The 20,146-nt window shown below is 36.8% G+C and overlaps 1 protein-coding gene and 1 pseudogene across 1 annotated transcript in view; both read right to left on the bottom strand.

Moving 5' to 3' along the window:
* SUCLG2 (succinate-CoA ligase GDP-forming subunit beta) overlaps nt 1–20,146 on the bottom strand; it is a 257,845-nt gene that overhangs the window by 92,299 nt on the left and 145,400 nt on the right. The window contains exons 8-9 of the mRNA XM_034997522.1: nt 9,530–9,691; nt 7,189–7,331 (exon numbers count right to left, since the gene is read on the bottom strand). Of these exons, the coding sequence (XP_034853413.1) occupies nt 7,189–7,331; nt 9,530–9,691 (305 nt within the window). The remainder of the gene's footprint in view (nt 1–7,188; nt 7,332–9,529; nt 9,692–20,146) is intronic.
* LOC118006101 lies at nt 10,043–10,225 on the bottom strand (annotated as a pseudogene).

Below are 20,146 nucleotides of genomic sequence, written 5' to 3'. Positions count from 1 at the left end.
CTGAGAAGCAGAGCAAAGAGTAAAAATCTTATTTTTGATTTATTTCTGAAACTATGTCAGCAAGAAGCATGAAAATAGTTGTAGAGTGTTCCATTAGGGATGCATGAAAAATGCGGTCACTATCAGACACACGGATCTTGTGTAAGATACAGAACAACCCGCCTTCCCAGGACCCAGCTCTTACTGTTAGGTAACATGGAATGAGCATATCCTGGGCAAGGACAGCTAGACATAGTTGGAAATTTGGATCAACTGGACATCAGAGAAAAAAATGCAAGACAAGAGGAAAAGTACTTTGAGGAAAGGAAGAGCAATGAGTGTGGGGCAACTGGCTTTCCATTCGCTAGCTCACGCACAGTGTTACCCTACATATGGGTGAAACCAGAGGACAGGTTACCAGTTCATAAGTACAGAGTCATTTGTATTCTTCTCAGACTAGACTATCAGGTAGCCTATCAACACACAGAACGGCTGCCTGGACTTTTACTCCTTCCAACTCATATGAAAGTAAAATTTATTTTCAAAGAGGCCTGTAAGAACAGGGATGGGAGAGTTATTTCAAAAATAATGCTCATGATATTTAAAGGATTGGGCATTATATTAAAAAATCAATCCCTACAAAAGTTCTATTGCTGTCCCCCCTCGAAATAAATGTTCCCTTGCAGATGTGGTATTTCAGCAAATACACATGGTCTTGTAATAAAATGAGTCTTGCTGAGAGCCTCTGACATAAACATGTAAATAAGTGAAAAAGAGGTTCCTGTGTCTTATACTTAAATATATTCTAAATGTATGATAATCAACAATATGTGTGTGAGGCATTTAGCACATATTAATCCCAAAACATATTTATGGAGGTTCCTCAAAAAGTTGAAAATGGAGCTACCCTATGACCCAGCAATTGCACTACTGGGTATTTACCCCAAAGATACAAATGTAGTGATCCGAAGGGGTATATACACCCCAATGTTTATAGCAGCAATGTCCACAAAAGCCAAACTATGGAAAGAGCCAAGATGTCCATCAACAGATGAATGGATAAAGAAGATGTAATATATATATATATATATATATAATGGAATATTATGCAGCCATCAAAAAAATGAAATCTTGCCATTTGCAACGATGTGGATGGAACTAGAGGGTATTATGCTAAGTGAAATAAGTCAATCAGAGAAAGACATGTATCATATGATCTCACTGATATGAGGAATTCTTAATCGCAGGAAACAAACTGAGTGTTGCTGGAGTGGGGGGTGGGGTGGGAGGGATGGGGTGGGGTGGCTGAGTGATAGACACTGGGGAGGGTATGTGCTTGGTAAGCGTTGTGAATTGTGTAAGACTGTTGAATCACAGACCTGTACCTCTGAAACAAATAATGCAATATATGTTAAGAAAAAAAAAAGAAGAAGAAGAAGGTAGCGGGAGGGGAAGAATGAAGCAGGGGAAATCGGAGGGGTAGACGAACCATGAGAGACGATGGACTCTGAAAAACAGACTGAGGGTTCTAGAGGACAGGGGGGTGGGAGGATGGGTTAGCCTGGTGGTGGGTATTGAGGAGGGCACATTCTGCATGGAGCACAGGGTGTTATGCACAAACAATGAATCATGGAACACTACATCAAAAACTAATGATGTATGGTGATTAACATAATAAAATAAAATTAAAAAAAAACTGAAGGCATTTGCATGCTGAAAATAGGGCATGCAGTTTTCCTTCTCCAGCCTCAAATTCTAAAGACTTTTGAAGCACACACCACAGAGCCAAAATAGCTAGACTCCTCTCAGATTTATACCAAATGATATTCTGTGGTTCTTGCAGACATGAATTTAATCCTCCCTTGATTAAGTTGTGTTTTCTGGGTTGTCTGAGCAGAGAATCACTGCAAGCTACTGAATTGCTTACACATTTCATCAACTTCAAAACAACACATGCAATAACACTGATGTCAATAAACCTGTTTCAGACACCTTCCATCCTGTCCATGACCGCTTAGTCCCTCCCCTTTCAATAATTATAAATCTAAGCCTTAGAAATTATAATGAAATTGAACATTCAAAAAAACAACAACAGCACACATTAAAGTTTTCATTGTGCTTTAGAAATGTCTGCCAACCACTTACACATATAGGATCTCTGTTGATATTCAAAGCAATGCTTCCAGGGATTATTTTCATGTCCACTCTACAGACAAGGTAACAGAAGTTTAAAGAGTATACCCTAATAGCTAATAAATATATGAAAAGGTGTTCAACCTCATTGGTCATGAGAAAAAGCACTCAGTCTCATTGGAAACCACCATACATTGATCAGAATGACTGCAACTGGGAAGGCTTGACTGTACCGAGTGTTGGTAAGGATGTGGAGAAACTGGAACTCCCATACACGGTCACCAGAGTGTAAATGGGCACACCTGGAGACCTGCTTGGCAGTATCCATTCAAGCTGAATATGAGTGTAAGTTATGACCCAAAAATCCTAGTTCCAAGAATATATCCCACGGAAATGCGGTCCAAAAGACTTGTATGAGAACATGTTCATAGCAACGTAATAGTCAAAACTGAGTAACACAAATGTCCATCAACAGAAAAGGATAAAGGGTTCTGGCAGAGTCACACAATAGAATACCATACAGCAGTAAGAATGAGTGAACCACTGCTACATAAAATGTGGATGAATCTTACCAATGAAAGTTAAATGGAAGATGGCAAACACAAAAGAGTGTACACTGTATGATCCTATTTATATTAAGCTGACATTTATATTAAGGCAAAATAAATGGATGACAGCAGAAGTTGGGATAGCTGTGTTACCTTTGGGGAGAGAGCAGGGAAGGAGAAGCATGGGGCAGGAGTTCATTACTGGCTTCTGAGATGCTGGTTGTCTAAGTCTGTTCAGGCTGCTGTAACAAACTACCATAGACTGAGTGGTGAGACAACAAACATTTATTTTTCACAATTTTAGAGGTCGGAAGTCCAAGATGAAGGCACTGACAGATTCAGTGTCTCATGAGAGCCCATTTCCTGGTACAGAAATGGCCATTGTCTAGATACATCCTCACATGGAGGAAGGGGTGAAGGAGTTCTCTGGGGTCTCCTTTATCAGGGTACTAATCCCACTCACGAGGCTCCACTTTCATGACATAATTACCTTTCAAAGGCCCTACTTCCTAATACCATTACATTGGGGGTTAGGATTTCAACATATGAATTTTGCAGGGGATGTAAACACTTAGTCCATAACACTGGTCATGTTCTATTTTGTGACCTGGCTGCCAGTTACATGGCTATGTTCACTTTGTGATAACTCATCAAGCTATATACTTTTGATTTGCATACTGTTCTGTATGTAGGTCATACTTCAATAAAAATTTATAAAGAATTTTAAATGATACTGTCATATAAAATTATTCCTCCTTTAAATGGGAAATGTATATGTGTATCTCAGTTAATGGAATGAACAAGTCTCTGATTAAATGTTCTTACCACAAAAAAGAAATTATAATTACAGAACAGGATGGAAGCTAATGCTATACTGGTGATTATACCGCAACATACAGATGTATCAAATAAACACATTATATACCTCAAACTTATATGATGTTGTATGTCAATTACATCTCAATTAAAAAATTTTAATAAAGCTAACCTCCAAATACTAAAAAAAATAAATGAAGCAACCCTCCGAGGTAATAAGTAATGTTATTATTTCATTTTATAAAAGAAGAAACTGAGATATATAGAAGTAAAATTACGTGCTCAAGCTCCCACAACCAGTAAGTGGTAAAAATATGACTGGAACCTGGGCAGTCTGGTGCCCGAGCCCCACGAAGAACCCCTTCTTTTTTGAACTAGTACTTGGTGCTTATGCAGCACATTTGTTTCTGGATATTTAAAGAGCTTTGAAAAACACTTTACATTAATTATACTTGCAGCAAAAAATAATAATATTTAAAGAAACAAAAATTTAAAAATAAAGAGTTTTGAAACATGACTGTAAATTAGATCTAAACCAGGAAGCACAAACAGATCAGGTGCGGTGATTTCACGAATGTCAATTACACACTACCAGTTTTTGAAATCAGGCCTTCAGAGGGCAACAGATGTGCTTAACTTTGGCCAACAGGGTGGGGGTGACAATATATTGAGATTCCTGTCAACTATCTTTTCCTTTTCTTCATTTGTGTAAGATGTTTTACACACTCCAGATGTCATTTGTACTCATTTTCTACACCTTTGGAATTCTAAGTTTAGAATTAGAAATAAAAGCCAAAGCATGATTCAGGAAAACAAAAACTTAAGGATAACACTCTTTGGAGGGCTTTTCCTTTAAGTGTGTTCAAATTCTTTACAGATTACCACAAAAACCCTACTTCTACTTCCTATTTTATGTGATTTTTACTCCTTTTGATTTAAAATAACACTAGTGCTTGAATTCTGTATGTTAAAAACGATGAAGATCAGATCTATCATACCACCAGCAGAACAAACTCTACTGTCTTTCTCTCATCTCCAGCCCAACTTGAAAATAAGAGAATTATAAAACATTTAATGTGAATTCAGTTTTGTAAGTGAGCTATCTTGAAAAGATTCTTGTTTTAGACAGTTTGGCAGAGGAGCTCTGTTTCATATATATTACAAACAAATAAGGAACCTATTAGTGATAAAGGCATTTGCGTTAGGTCCCAGTAAGTATCAGCATTTGGGCTAACAGTCAAGCAAAAAATTTAAGTTTCAGCTCTATGGCTGAAATGGTATAGAAATATAGCTTAACCCATAATATTGTTCTTGAATGATGACATTTATAACATTTATTACTTGATCAATAGAATTAGCTCACACACATGATGAACAAGTAGTTGTTACTATCAGTTGATTCAAGTTTAACAAGAGGCCTTTTGCAATTTTGAGTTTCAGTGTTTTCAACTGACTAATCCTTATATCTAACAAGAAAATACCTTTGTAATAATTAGCTTTGGGTTTTGGGGATTCTCTACTTCTGGGCAGCTGAATGGGGTGCTACTTGAAATAATTACTGCTAGAACTACAACCGGTTTTCTTGCAAAATCAAATCAATTCATCTATACTATTTTTAAGCCTCTGTTCTCTGAAATCTGTTAAACAATGCCAGGATTGAAAATACCCATTACATTTCTATGCTTTTTATCTGTCTTTGAAATTTCAAGATTTGGAAAATTTACAGTGAGATGAGCTATGCATTCATTTTCCTGATATAGCATGAGAAAAATAAAATAACTCCCACATATCTTTCTCTACCCAAGATGACAGGCAATCTCAAAAAAGTTTAAATACTCTAAGCATTTGAAAATATTCCATAGGGTAAAGTCAAAATTTTTTAAGAGACTCTTTTTAAAAAAATGGCTCTGCAAGTGATTTTTCCTTCCCTTCCTGTATTTTTACAAAATTAAAATTCCAGATCAGCCGCTAAGAAAAGATATTCCAAAGAAAATGCAATGATTGTCCTGGTAGACTTACTCCCTCGATAGCTCTCTATTATTCTTAGCACTGCATTTCAGTAGACACTAAAAGTTCAGTATTTTATCACAGTTGCCCTGTTCTCTGAATACTTTGTGGTTCAAGCATTTAAAGAGCTGTGTGTTAGTTATATTCATGGTATTTAGAGATTTCAATTGATAGGAAACTCTCTGGGAGGAAAATGATCCTTCCCTTAGTAAATAAGAAGGGGCACCTAGGTGGCTCAGTCAGTTAAGCATCTGCCTTCGGACCAGGTCATGGCCCTAGGGTCCTGGGATTGAGCCCACATCAGGCTCCCTGCTCAGTGGGAGCCTCTGCCTCTGCCTCTGCCCCTCTCCCCCAGCTCCTGTTCTCTCTCTATATCTATATCAAAAAAATAAATAAAATCTTAAAAAAAGAAAGTAATAGTAAGAAGGGATAAATAAATTAATAACTAGGAAGACACTGATAATATTCCTACTTAACCAATGAAAACAAGGTACTTATATAAACAGAAAAACCAACTGCAAACACTTTCTTCATGGCTGGGTGACTGGATTTTGGTGACCGTGCTCTTCTTGGATAGCACTGGAGAACTAAAGATTAGCAGCTGATTACACCCTACCATTTATTTTGTGAATCAGAAGGACAAGAGTTAGCAAAAATGTAAGGTGAGCAACCATCTGAGTCACAATGAAAACAGACAAGCATACTACTAATATAAAACAAAATTTTGTATGTGCGAACCAAAAGACTATTGTTGGTACACTTATTAATGAGAAGCTTCCATATTAAGTTCAGACCACATTTCTTTAAAAAAAAATCTGATATCGTTTTATGATTTTCCTAGTGATGGTTCACATTTCCCCTGTCTTCAGATACATTAAGAACCGAGAGCATGTCTCAGATGCTCTAACAGTATCAAGATAATGATTCTCAAAGTTTAAAGTCCAACGGTGGTGGTGCACACACTACCTCACAGAATTGTAGAGAGAAATAAATGATATATATCAGACGTTCAAAACATGTGAGTCTTCTCCATGTCATAAGCGTCCACCTAAACCATGTTGTCATAAACAAGTGAGTACCTGCGGTCGAAACAGAGCACAGGGGTATTGAACTTGAAAGGTGTTTACTGGATCCCTACTATGCACTAGCAAGGGGGTGACAGCTGTGCGGTAGGCAAGGAGAAAAGAGGTTCATAAAGCAACATGCTATGCTAGCTAGCTCACGTTATAAACTGTGACAGTTAAAAAGCATACAAAAGAATGTGGGTCATTACTTTCTAGTGATACACAGTTTTACAATCCTTTAATTTTTTCCTGTCTCCAATTGTATGACAATACTTGCAGCATGGAAGGAATCAGAGATTGAGTCCTCTAAGTCACATAAGAGCTTTGGAGTACATTACTCAAATAATGTTTCATGCCAACCAATGTTGCACCGGCTGGTGCCCTCCCCCCCTTTATTTCCTCCTAGCTCTCAGAACTTCAGAAGCACAGCATCTGTAATAAGATCCTGGAGGCACTTGTCAGCCTTTCATCTGAAAGGAATAACTCACTGTGTGCTCTGAGCAGATAGAAAAGCAGGATTTGCATCTGCGCCTGCAAAGTAAAGGTGCTGGCTTGTTACCCCCTTAGCAGCAGGGAAAAGGCAGCTCTTGAGGGTGAAAAGTCAGAACATTATGCAATCTCCCTACAAAGACAGAGGTTACCTTAGGATCGGCTGTGAGCAGTTTGAAAGCCTGATACACTTGAGCTTCCTTTACACCACCACCAAGATCCAAAAAGTTGGCTGGCTTCCCACCATTCAGGAAGATGATGTCACAGGTAGCCATGGCAAGTCCAGCACCATTCACTGGGAAATGTAAGTGGCACACAAGACAGGATAAATTTAGCAACACGAAAGGGTGAACGAACCATTTCCCTCCCCCATAATGCCAAAGAGAACCCTGTCACTACCAGGTCAATGTCCTGCCTGGAACTGTGTTCCACCAGGTAAATTCACAGACTTTAGGATAAATCAGGAAATGTGCAAAAGAATAAACAAAAAGACCTGGGAATAGGAAGACAGGTCTGTTGAGAAGTTACGTCAATCTGGGAAACAGATAAAAGGGAAAGGTTTCCATAATTAATTAATTTGGGCTAGTAGCAGAAGATGGAGTTTTGGGTTCTGGAAAAATACAGAACTCAAGAGAACCGGGAAAGAGAGAAGGCTACAAGAAGTTGCTTGGGTCTATGAATTACATTCTTTTTAATATCCTTTAAAAGATCTGAGTAAAAAATGGAATTTAATTTTTTGCTTGCTGAGAATATGCTCCTTTGAATGTAGCATCCCTCTGGGGTTGAGCCACAAGGGTCCCAACTTCAGTAGGGCTCCATACTTTTTTACACTCAGTGTAACCATGCATGTTTATAGGTTATGTGGATAAACTCAGAAAAACAAATAAATAAATGACAGCATCCAAATAATATTCTTATCCCTCTGTTCCTTCTTCAAATTATTATAAGAAATGTTCACTAGCAACCTGATCATTAAAACTGGAACCAAAATGTGCTAACATCTTAGGGCGTTTGTTTTGTTTTGTTTTGAAGAAAATAAATAAAGAGTTTTAGCACTGCAATTCTTATTTTCCAGAGCTGAGTTTTATTGACCAATTGTACTTTTTTGGCTTCTTATACTTAATTAATATGAAATTACTTTCCTCAGGTTAGATAGGAAGAAAGAAAAAAAAAAAGCAGACTTCCTAAACACAGCAGAAACTCTCAAGGTAAAATATACTTCACTTTTTCTGACCCTTGAATTCCCCAGACAAGCCTATGAACTGTGACTAATTTAATTAAGTCTGGGGCAACTACAATAAAAATGGTTTATATACAATCTTAAAATAATTTGAAATGTGTTAACTGTTGCTTTTGAGGCTGCTAACTTGGTCAAATCATGCATACTCCCATAGAGGCTACAAAGAATCTGTATTTAATTTGTTCTAAACACACCATTATATCATTCTCCTTTCTAAATGCCTACAAATATTGAGAGCGCATTAGCTTATCAAGATCAGAACAATGTGAGTGGTCTGGTACATTACAGTTATTACTCTGATACAAAGCAAGAGCTTTTGGTATCCCTTGTAATTAGATGTCATTTTCTATTGTATGGCTCAGCAGACTACTGGATGAGGTCTGTTCAGTTCTGAATATAATAATCCTGTTGGTTTAATGAGCTACAAATCTTTTTTATTTTAATTCCATTAAGATTAAGACCTCAGTTTCTAGTGCAATGAATTGGCTCCACCAGAAACACAGATGCGTATAAATCTCAGCTCTATAAGCTGCGGACAATAACAGAAATTGTATTACCTCTATAGACCCATTCTTATCTCAGCTCAATAAGCCATTTTCACAAATTTAGATGAGTATGATAAAATCAATTGTTTTATTAATAAACTGGATAATGGATGAAACATTTTATCATTTGGTTATCATAAAAGCTGAAACTGGAGGATAATGATTCAAGTGTATGTTCTCTTCTACTTCCTCTGAGAAATTTTATCTTAAAACCAAATTTCAGAATAGTTCCTAGCATATTAACACAGACTGGAGTAGCAAAGATTTTGATTTTTATTGAGCAAAATTTAACTGAGATGCTTTAAAATAGTATTTTTCAGCTGGGGTGATTTTGGCTACCAGAAGATACTTGCCAGTGTTTGGCAACATCTTTGGTTATCAAAATGGGGGGGTCCCCAGTGGCACCTGAAGACCAGGGACAATGTTAAATATCTGACACTGTATAGGACAGCCCCCCAGAGCAAAGAATTATTCCACTCAAAATGTTAATAATGACAGACTTCAGAAACCCCGCTTTAAGCCAGTGACCACTGAGCAAAATGAACTTTGGGAAGAAACTCGGAATTGTTTCCCAAGACTTTTGGGCTACAAAAACTCCTATTTTTACTGGCTACCAGGAAATACCATTTCAGAAAGGTTCAGAAATCAGTAGTTCCTAAATTCTGCAAAAATCCACAAATCATGCTTTTGATAAAACTATTTTCTTACCAAAGCAGGCAATGTTCCCATCCAGTCCTATATATTTTAGATCATATTTGGCAGCTTCGTTTTCAATGGGCTCATTCTCTGATTTGTCGTCCATAGCAAATATGTCCTTTTGTCGGAATTCTGCATTGTCATCAAAGTTTATCTTTGCATCAAAACAGACAACTAAATAAAGGAAAAAAGGCACACACATGAATATCTCTTAAGGATCTATAAATTAGTTCCCCAGGGTGGCAGGGATAGCAGAAAGAAAAATAAAATACTGTCATTTTTTTTCCTCATGATAGGGGCAGGAGAAACTGTTACGGCTTTCTTGATCTTAAACTTTAGGGGTACAAAGACAAATATGGTGGCATAGTCCCTGTTCTCAAGGGACTTACATTCTAATAAAGAGCACAGAAATTTACACCTGTTGGTCTCTGTTTAATAAAATAACAATATAAACTGTGGTCACCCATTAAAAGTTATAGACTGCCACATCTACATACAGCTTTGATTTGCCATTTTTATTGCATTTATTTTTAGTATATAACCACTGATCATCACCTTTACCTTTGATGCAAAGAGAAACTAGATTATAATGTTTAATCCCACTGTCCTCCTTTGTCCTTCTGATGCTGCAAAGTGAAATATTTCAATTAGCAATAATCGCGCCTCGGATAAACCTCATTGGCTACGATAATGCCGCTGCGCAAAGCTGCAAAGTGAAATTTTTATTTAATCAGTATCCTTGCTAATATTTCTGAAAGATTTAGTGCAAAGAACACTGGGTTAGAATCATTAGTTTTTTATTTGATCCTTAACTAACTGTAACTTGATAAAAAAAATTAACCTACTTCCTCCTAGGGCCTCAGTTTTCTTATTTGGAAAATGGAAATAACATTCCCTAAACTGATCATATACTTACTTTGGGGTCTGCTCAAACTAGGACCATCATCCTGATGTGTGCATGATATGACTCTTTTGATTCAGGTTATAAAACACTAAGGGACCGAGACAGATCAGATATGATGGGAGGTAGCCAGGCATTACCAGCGCTACTGTCTCTACTCTCTGGTACAGGTAGAAATCTCCAACTCTCTCAATGACCAAAAGCCCCGGACACAGTTGAAACCCACTGGGTGATATGGATGGACCATGGAAAGAGCATTTTCCTTGATTTACAGGATATCTTCTACATGAATTCTCAGGGAGAGCCTGCAGTGAGGAGGGATGACATGAAGGCTTCTGGGATCTGACCCCTTTTATTACATCCCTTTGGGTAGAAATTAGTTGTCTATGATGACATTCTATTCTAACCTTCTTTTACTTTACTTCAGATATTGATAGACAGGGATCTTTGACTTCGACTTTAGAGAAATTACCCATTCTCCTCCAGCATTGCTGAGGAGGAGCTACTTCTTCAAAGGGAAACAACCTGGAATAATTCATTCAAAAGTAATGACCATGGTCTGCTCATCCCATTTTCTTATAATGACAAAATATTGTTACATTACAACATCCTAGAGTTACAGACCCTACATAGAGGCTCTACACAAGGGTCTCTCTACCACAAAAATCAAGCACTTTGATACAAATCTATGCAGAACTGGCATTTTAACATCTAAGAATACTTGGCATACATAAAAGCCTAAACCGCAAATTATTTAAAGTAGCACTGACTGACAAGAGAGAATCTTATATAGAAGTTGATGTCTGCCAGAGTCCTTAGTCTTGCCACAAAATGTCCAACCACTTTACCCACACACTGTGAATACATGGAGCAAATGAGTAATTACTGTCCAGAATACTGCAATCTTAATGATGGAATCCTACAATTACCAAAGGAATTGGCCAACGTTCTCTGCTTGCTACAATGGCATTTTGTCAGCAGTTAATGACTGGTATAATAATCAATAGGAAAGCAACTTCATTCTTGGCTTTCCACTAGGCTTATAAATAAATTTTAATTAATTTATTAGTAATTTCAGCTTCTCCATTACTCATTGGCAAGACTACGTGTAACTGACACCTTCAAAATGAATGGGCAAAGGCTATCAAACTGACTTCCTAACTGAAGAGTTTCAAATAAAAGAGTTCTTGGTCAAGATCAATAAACTAGTAAATCACAATAGGTCCAGGCTGATCTTTGCCCCTTACAACGACTACAGTTCCAAGCTACTTGAGAGAACATAATTAATGTATATGGATGCAAAGTTCAGAAGGCAGCTCCACCTCCCCTCTGCAAAGCCAGATTTTCAAAAGATGCTTTTTACTGCAGTATGATGTATATGTCAAGGACAGAAATGAGTTCACTATTTGGGGACCACCCTGAGAAAACTAAGAGTTAAACCAGAGCTTGAAGACGGTGACTGTGGGATAAAAGGGGTACGGAGCACAGGGAGAATAAAGCACTTGAAGGAAGTACATGCGCTCTTTTCGACACATGCTTGTTATGCCTGCTTAATATTTTAAAGGGGGTCCCAAACATACAAAGTGCTTTCCTGCCCCACTATCTCAGTTTATAATGCTGTATTGCCTGGATGTTTTTCCTTGTACTTCACCACACCTGGGTATGAATTACAGCTTGGACACTTCAGAGCCAGGTAGCATCACCTCTCTTAAGCCCAGTGGCCTTGTTTATAAAATGGAAACCAGAGTATTTTCTACTGCATGGCATTGGTGCAAGCAGGGACTGCATGCCAAGCACTCAGTAGCACAGACAGCCGGCACTCACTGGCTATTATACCACCGCCACACTCCACCTGCCCAGTTCTTTCTTACACTCACCTTCCCAATGTCAGCCCAGGCTACAGGATTCTCCTATTCTAAAAATGACCTGTCCTTGGCCCCATTCCCTTATAATCCTAGCCTTCTGTTTATAGTGAATCTAAACTAATGCCTACTGGAGTTTACAGATGTACAGGTTACCTATGATTTTCAGTGAAACGCCATATTCAGAATACTTAAGAATTTCCCACAGGAAGGATTTTAGTGGTTGGCATTTCAGGCTGTGTGACTGATGGAGAAGATTTTAGCCTAAAGGTTGAGGGTGGAAGAGATGCCTTTGATGACCCTCAAATCACACCATACCTTTCCACAAGGCCAGGGTGGCTAAAGATTGATATAAAGCAGCCCCAAATGAGAATCTCAGTCAGACGGTGGCAAAGGATAGCCCTTGGGACAGCTTGCTGTCTGTTTTTGTAAGTATGGTTGGACTGGAATACAACCACACCCATTCATTTACATATTTCTACAGCAGGGTCCCAGGACAATAGCAGAGATGACTCCTTATAATAGAGACTATACGGTCCTTCATAGAAAAAGGCTGCCTATCCCTGCTAAGTCACACTTCTCATGTTGCAATAGCCACAGGTATCAGTGAAAGAGAAACTTAGGAAAGTGCATCTAATGGCATGAAAACAAAAAAGCATAAGGGACAAAATAAACAAAAACTGGATTAATCCTTGAATATCAATGGACTCTCATATGCTTATTTCCCCCTGTAAGACCTATCCAAGTACACTTATAGAATGAGTGTGTTAAAAATGGATTGATGGCTATGTCAACAGCGGGGCAATAAAATAAACTTGCTTGCTCAAACCTTAGCTTTTTCATTTATTAAAACAACAAACTAATCTAAAATGTATTTTTCAAGGTACTGAACTTGGTTCAGACATAAGATATTCAGTGTCACATTAATGAAACCTCAATTCTATAGAAAATTCGTCTTGCACAAAGGCCATTCTGTGTACAAAGTGGGTGAAAAACATACCTATTAATATTTATAAAACAATTTTCACCATCAAAAGCACATTGTTACATGCTTGATAGATTATACAAATGAATTTTCCTTCTGAACAAATATCAAAGAAAGCTGCAGTACTTATATTCATAGGGAGTTTTGTTTTTTTGTTTAGTGGTGTGAGATTCTGTGAGCTGCTAATTCACCAACTTAGATGAAGAGCCTGACTGGCAGTTAGCAGCCTCCGACCTTAGAGTTTTAACAGAAGAATGTGCTACAGATTAAACAAAAGAAAAACACATTTCAGAAGGGAGACTCACACATAAAAGAAACATAAAAACAGCAGGAAATAAGATTGTTACAATTAGTTTGAAAAATAATCTGTCTTCAAGCAACGTACTGCATTTGATTTGTGATAAATAACCATAATATGCTACTGAAATGCACCTTGCCGAGATGGCCTTAAAATGCTGATACTTTCAAATTAGTCCCACTTTCCATTAAATATTGATGTTCCAAGAGTTGTATACTTTTTAGAACTTTTCTTGAGTTGCTGCGAAAAGAGAAAATAGATACGAGGCAGGAGGGGGATTCGGGTGAAGGTAGAGAACTGAAAATGTTCTTGAAAATAGTCTTGTGTATAAAGAGAGAAACAGAAACACCCACCAACAACATGGGCACTTGCTAACTCGAAGCAACAGGGTGGCTATTTAGGGAAATTAATCTGAAGCAAGAAAGGGATCTGATGTGCGAGTTAACTTTGGATCACTCAGCCTTAGTTCTCATGGAATCTTGGCCAGGTAGTGACTGTTTTAAATTGGGTTTCATTCCAATAGCTTGGTGAATGGATTTGGGCTCCAACTGTCGAAAATGCCTTAGAGCAGGAATTCTTCATCTTGGGACTACTGGTAAGTTAGGTGAGATCATTATCTATTGGGGGTGGGGGGTGTACTGTGTACTATAGGATGTTTAACAACATCCCCAGCCTCCACCCACAAGAGGCAAGTGGCACCCTGAACTCCCAGTTGTGATAAACAAAAATGGACGTTAATGAGACTCATTGTAGTGATCACATACAATCATTGTGTTGTATACCTAACACTAATATAATGTTGTATGTCATTTATATCTCAATTAAAATATGTCTCTAGACATTGACAAACATCCCCCGGGGGACAATATGCCTACCCTCCTCATTGAGAAACATTAGAGACACCAAAGAAAGGAGTCTGTGTTCAGGTAGATCTGGCTAAAAGTGGGAAGAAATGAAATAGAACATAAAACCTCACAGCGGCACGTAAAACAGATGAATGAATGGATAGGTAGATAAATAAATAATGATAAAGAAAACCCTGCTTTAATTAAAGTTTTTTTTATTTATGTAAGTAATCTCTGCACCCCATGCGGGACTCAAACTCATGACCCTGAGATCAAGAGTTGCATGCTCTTCTGGCTGAGCTAGCCAGCACCCCAGGAAAACCTTGCTTCTAACTTGGCCACATATTTTTTTTTTAAGATTTTACTTATTTATTTGACAGAGAGAAAGAGAGAGAGCACAAGCAGCAGGACAGGGAGAAGCAGGCTCCCCGCTGAGCAGGGAGAATTTGATCACATGCTTAATGAATTAATCCTGGCAATACAACTGGACAAGCAAGGAAAAGAGTTAATTTCTCTTCGACTATTTAATTAACAGCTTACTTTCATTTCAATAAAATTTAGGCCATTCTAGTAGACATGTGACTCCATCCATTTTCCATTGAGAAAATTCCTACACATGTGGTTCCAGCTCAGTGACTGGTCTAGATATGGATATGGGACCCAAGTAGGGCCAATCAGAATCATTTGAAAAGATTGCTGTGGTTGCTGAAGGAGAATGATGAAAAGTGGGAGCCATGTTGGTTGCCCCTTCAGAGAGCCTGGCCGACAAAGGAGCCAATTTGGAGGCAACTGGGCTGGAAGATCAGAGAATCCCTTGTTCCCTTCATGCCCTAAACCAGACCACTCCCTGTCATATGAGGAAAATAAGTATCCTTCCCTGACCTGGAAGCTTCTTAACAAAAACTAGACTGATGTAGGTTTCTGTCCCTTACAACCATTATAATTCTAACAGTCTCTAAACTACATTACAGTCAATAGTGCCAAATTATATTCTTTGAATCAATTTTTTTTTTCGGTCAGATCTGCTACACATGTACCAATTTTATTGAATTAACTTTTCATTGATTTTCTCTATTGTTTTTCCATTTTTTTAAATTATGTTATGTTAATCCCCATACATTACATCATTAGTTTTAGATGTGGTGTTCCATGATTCATTGTTTGTGCATAACACCCAGTGCTCCATGCAGAACATGCCCTCTTTAATACCCATCACCAGGCTGACCCATCCCCTCACCCCCCTCCCCTCTAGAACCCTCAGTTTGTTTCTCAGAGTCCACAGTCTCTCATGGTTTATCTCCCCCTCTGATTTCCCCCCTTCAATTTTCCCTTCCTGCTATCTTCTTCTTCTTTTTTTTTTTTTTAACATATAATGTATTACTTGTTTCAGAGGTACAGGTCTGTGATTCAACAGTCTTACACATACCATAGAATCAAATTACTAATCACAGTGGAAAAAATAATTCTTGGATTCCAGTTCTTTCGCCACATTAAAAATTTCCCATAGGTGATCTAACAGCATAGATATTATCAAGATCATTGCTCTTTATTCAACCAGGTATCATCTGTTGTGCAAATATATGACCAATCACCTGGATTTTAAAAAAATGTTCCTCATTAACCAATGGAAGATAGAAGAAACTCTCTTACAAAGAAGCTTTGCAATAGGTAAGTCTAAAGTAAACCTGTTTGGTGTGATGCCAAGCTCCTTAAACTTCTAAATTAAGAGTCATTATTAATCACAATTTTAATCTGAAACGTTATATGCTCTGCTATTACTGATCTAAATGGAAAAAAATTATATATTCACATTATAAATATTAAGATTATTAATATTGCTAGGATATAAATGACTTTTTTTACAGCTCCTAAATAAAAGATTGCTTTAGGGGATTGTGACAATGATGAAGATCAATTTATACATTTGGTCATTAATCACCGTTTCCTAATTGGGTTTAATTTGACTACTGCTCATTAGAGTTATAAACCAACACACTCATTTAATTGTGATTATAATTCAATAGCTGAACTTTTATGGTACGATGAACAAATTAATAGCTAAAGATAATTTCGCTTTTAAAAATATCCCATTTAAGACTTATGCTTTAATCAACTATATACATGGAATGTATTTTATGATGATTCCTTCAAAAAAGCTCAAGAATTTTCTTTTCTCTTGATAATTAAAAAGAAAACTTCTGATTTCATGAGGTTTTACAAATACATTCTAGGAAAAGTTTCTTGCACCCTTATTCCTTGCATCAGACTGCCATCTGTGACTGACAACTTACCAAAGGTTTGAATGAAAGTAGTATTATAGCCTGACTTTTATCCAATTCCTTGGCTGAATTTCCTTTTTTTTTTTAAATATGAAATAACCAGGTTGCTTATGCATACTAATTTGAAAAGCAAGCCATCACCTTGAAGAACTTATACTCAACTTCCCTCTCTTTTGTTTCTTGGATTTAATTAACAGCAACGCAATGCAGCATGAATTCTGACTAATTTCCACTAAGCTGGAGACTATGTATAGATCACTCTGATAAAAGTAAATTAATAGTTTAAGAGAAAAAAGGTAAAAAAGAAAGCAGTCTGGCATATCAAAATCAACACACACGCCATACTAAGAAAGACACAGGTTCAAATCTCAGCTCCAGTAATGGGCTGCTTATGGAAGAGTCACATTAATTTTCAATCCTCTATAAAATAGGGATAATAACTGTACTTTTCAGGATTGCTATAAGTAATAAAAAGGAATATATGTAAAGGCTTATCACAGTATGTGTCATATGAGTTCAAAACAGTTTTCTTCCACTTCACTGCTTCTCTATATAAAATACTAATGATTTCATAGTCAAACAGAATTTTTTAAATATTTATGAATAAAAGGTAGTTTGCTTACAAATAACCTATCACAGATCTTTATCTGGTGGTCACTTGTGCAAATCATGAAATATATTATTTTCAATGGCTTCCTAAACATTACTATTTGTCTATCCTAACCTGAAATTTTAAAAAAACAAAAAAGAAAAAAATGGACAAAAAGATGAAATCCATACCTTTACTGACTACCCTCTTTTTTCTAGCTATCATTTAACTTTTTTAAAAAATTAATATTTATTTATTCATTTGAGAGAGAGAGAGCACGAGAGCGAGTGAGAGCACCAGAAGTGAGAGGGGGAAGCAGACTCCCCACTGAGTAAGGAGCCTGATGTGCGGCTCCATCCCAGGCCCCTGAGATCAAGACCTGAGCTAAAGGCAGACCCTTAACCGACTGAGCCACCCAGGTGCCCCTAATTTAACTTTTTTTTAAATGAAAATGGAGAATTTATTAGAAGAATACAGGGGCCTCCACCAGAAATGCCACAAGACTCATGGAAGGAGATCAGGACTGTCTTTCATTAGTTCAAGTGCAGTTGGTGACAATTATAATTTTAAACAAAGCTTTAATTTTTGTACGAAGTTTTACTTTCTGTTATTTTTTATGTTTTACTTTCAATATCCATTATCTTGTTTGATTTTCAGAAGGATAAGAAATAATAAAATAATAAGAGCTAATGCTTTTGTACCTCTTACCATATGCCAAGCCTTGTTCTAGGAACATTAATTATCCTCATAACAACCTTCTAAGGTAGGTACTATTATTATTTTCCCCACTTTGATGTAGTGTTACATCCATTTTGTACTTAAAAAAAAAATTCCAGTATAGTTAACATACAGTGTTAGTTTCAGGTGTACAATACAGTGACTCAACAGTTGTATACATTACTCAGTGCTCATCACAATGAGCGTACTCTCAATCCCCTTCACCTATTTCATATACCACCTCCCCCACACACACACATATACACCTACCTCCCCTCTGGCAACCACCAGTTTGTTCTCTGTATTTAAGAGTCTGTTTTGTTTGTCTCCTTTTTGTTGTTGTTTGTTTTCTTTCTTAAATTCCACATGAGTGAAATCATATGATATTTGTCTTTCTCAGTCTGACTTATTTCACGTAGTATGATACTCTCTAGATCCATCCATGTTGTTACAAATGGCAAGATTTCATTCATTTTTATGACTGAGTCATATTTCACACTGTGTGTGTGTGTATGTGTGTGTGTGTGTTCTTTATCCACTCTTCTATGGATGGGCACTTGAGTTGCTTCCATGTATCTTGATTATTGTAAATAATATTGCAATAAATATAAGGGTGCATATATATTTTTGAATTAGTGTTTTTATTTTCCTTGGGTAAATAAATATCCAGTAATGGAATTCCTGGGTCATATGGTAATTCAATTTTTAATTTTTTTAATAACCTCCACACTTTTTCCATGGTGACTGCACCAGCTTGCACTCCCACCAACACTGCACAAGGGTTCCTTTTTTTCCACAACCTTACAAACACTTGCTTCTCATGTTTTCTATTTTAGCCATTCTGACAAGTGTGAAATGATATCTCATTGTAGTTTTGATTTGTTTTCCTGATGATGAGTATGTTTAACTTCTTTTCATGTGTCTGCTGGCCATCTGTATGCCTTCTTTGGAAAAATGTCTGTTTATGTCTTCTGCCCATTTTTAATTGGTGTTAAGCTGTATACATACCTTATATATTTTGGATATTAACCCCTCATCAGATATATCATTTACAAATATCTTCTCCCATTCAATAGGCTGTCTTTTTGTTTTGTTGATGGCTTCCCTTCCTGTGTAAAAGCTTTTTATTTTGATGTACTCCCAATAGTTTATTTTGGCTTTTGTTTCCCTTGCCTCAAGAGACATATCTAGAAAAATGTTGCTATAGCCAATGTCAGAGAAATTACTGCATGGGCTCTCTTCTAGGATTTTTATAATTTCAGGTATCACATTTAGATTTTTAATCCATTTCAAGATTATTTTGGTGTATGGTGTAAGAATGTGGTCCAGTTTCATTCATTTGCATGAAGTTGTCTGGTTTTCCCAACACCATTTGTTGAAGAAACTGTCTTTTCCCATTGCATATTTTTGCCTCCTTTGTTGTAAATTAATTGACTGTATAATCATGGGTTTATTTCTGTTCCATTGATCTGTGTGTCTATTTTTGTGCCAGTACCATACTGTTTTGTTCACTATAGCTTTGTGCTGTATCTTGAAATCTGGGGTTGTGATACCTCCAGTTTTGCTCTTTTTCAAGATTGCTTTGGCTATTCAAGGTCTTTTGTGGTTCCATACAAATTTTAGGATAATTGTTATAGTTCTGTGAAAAATGCTGTCGGTATTTTAATAGGGATTGCATTAAATCTGTAGATTGCTTTGGGTATATGGACATTTTAACAACATCTGTTGTCCCAGTTCGTGAGCATGGAATGAATATCTTTCCATTTGTTTGTGTCATCTTCAACTACTTTCAATAATGTCTTATAGTTTTTTTTTTTGAGTACAGGACCTTTCACCTTATTGGTTAAATTCATTCCTAGGTATTTTACTATTTTTGGTGCAATTATAAATGAGATTGTTTTCTTGATTTCTCTTTCTGCCATTTCATTATTAGTGTATAGAAATGCAATGGATTTCTATATATTGATTTCATGTCCTGCAACTTTACTGAATTCCTTTATCAGTTCTAGTAGTTTTTTGGTGGAGTTGTTTTTGGGTTTTCTATATATAGTGCCATGTCATCTGCAAATAGTGAAAGTTTTACTTTTTCCATTCCAATTTGGATTCTATCTATCTATCTATCTATCTATCTATCTATCTATCTATCTATCTAT

The sequence above is a fragment of the Mirounga leonina genome, unplaced genomic scaffold (assembly GCF_011800145.1).
Source record: "Mirounga leonina isolate KUSES-001 unplaced genomic scaffold, KU_Mleo_1.0 Mir_94, whole genome shotgun sequence".
In the NCBI taxonomy this organism is placed as follows: Eukaryota; Metazoa; Chordata; class Mammalia; order Carnivora; family Phocidae; genus Mirounga; species Mirounga leonina.
The sequence above is the reverse complement of the archived record's forward strand: the minus strand, read 5'-3'. Positions and strand labels throughout refer to the sequence as shown.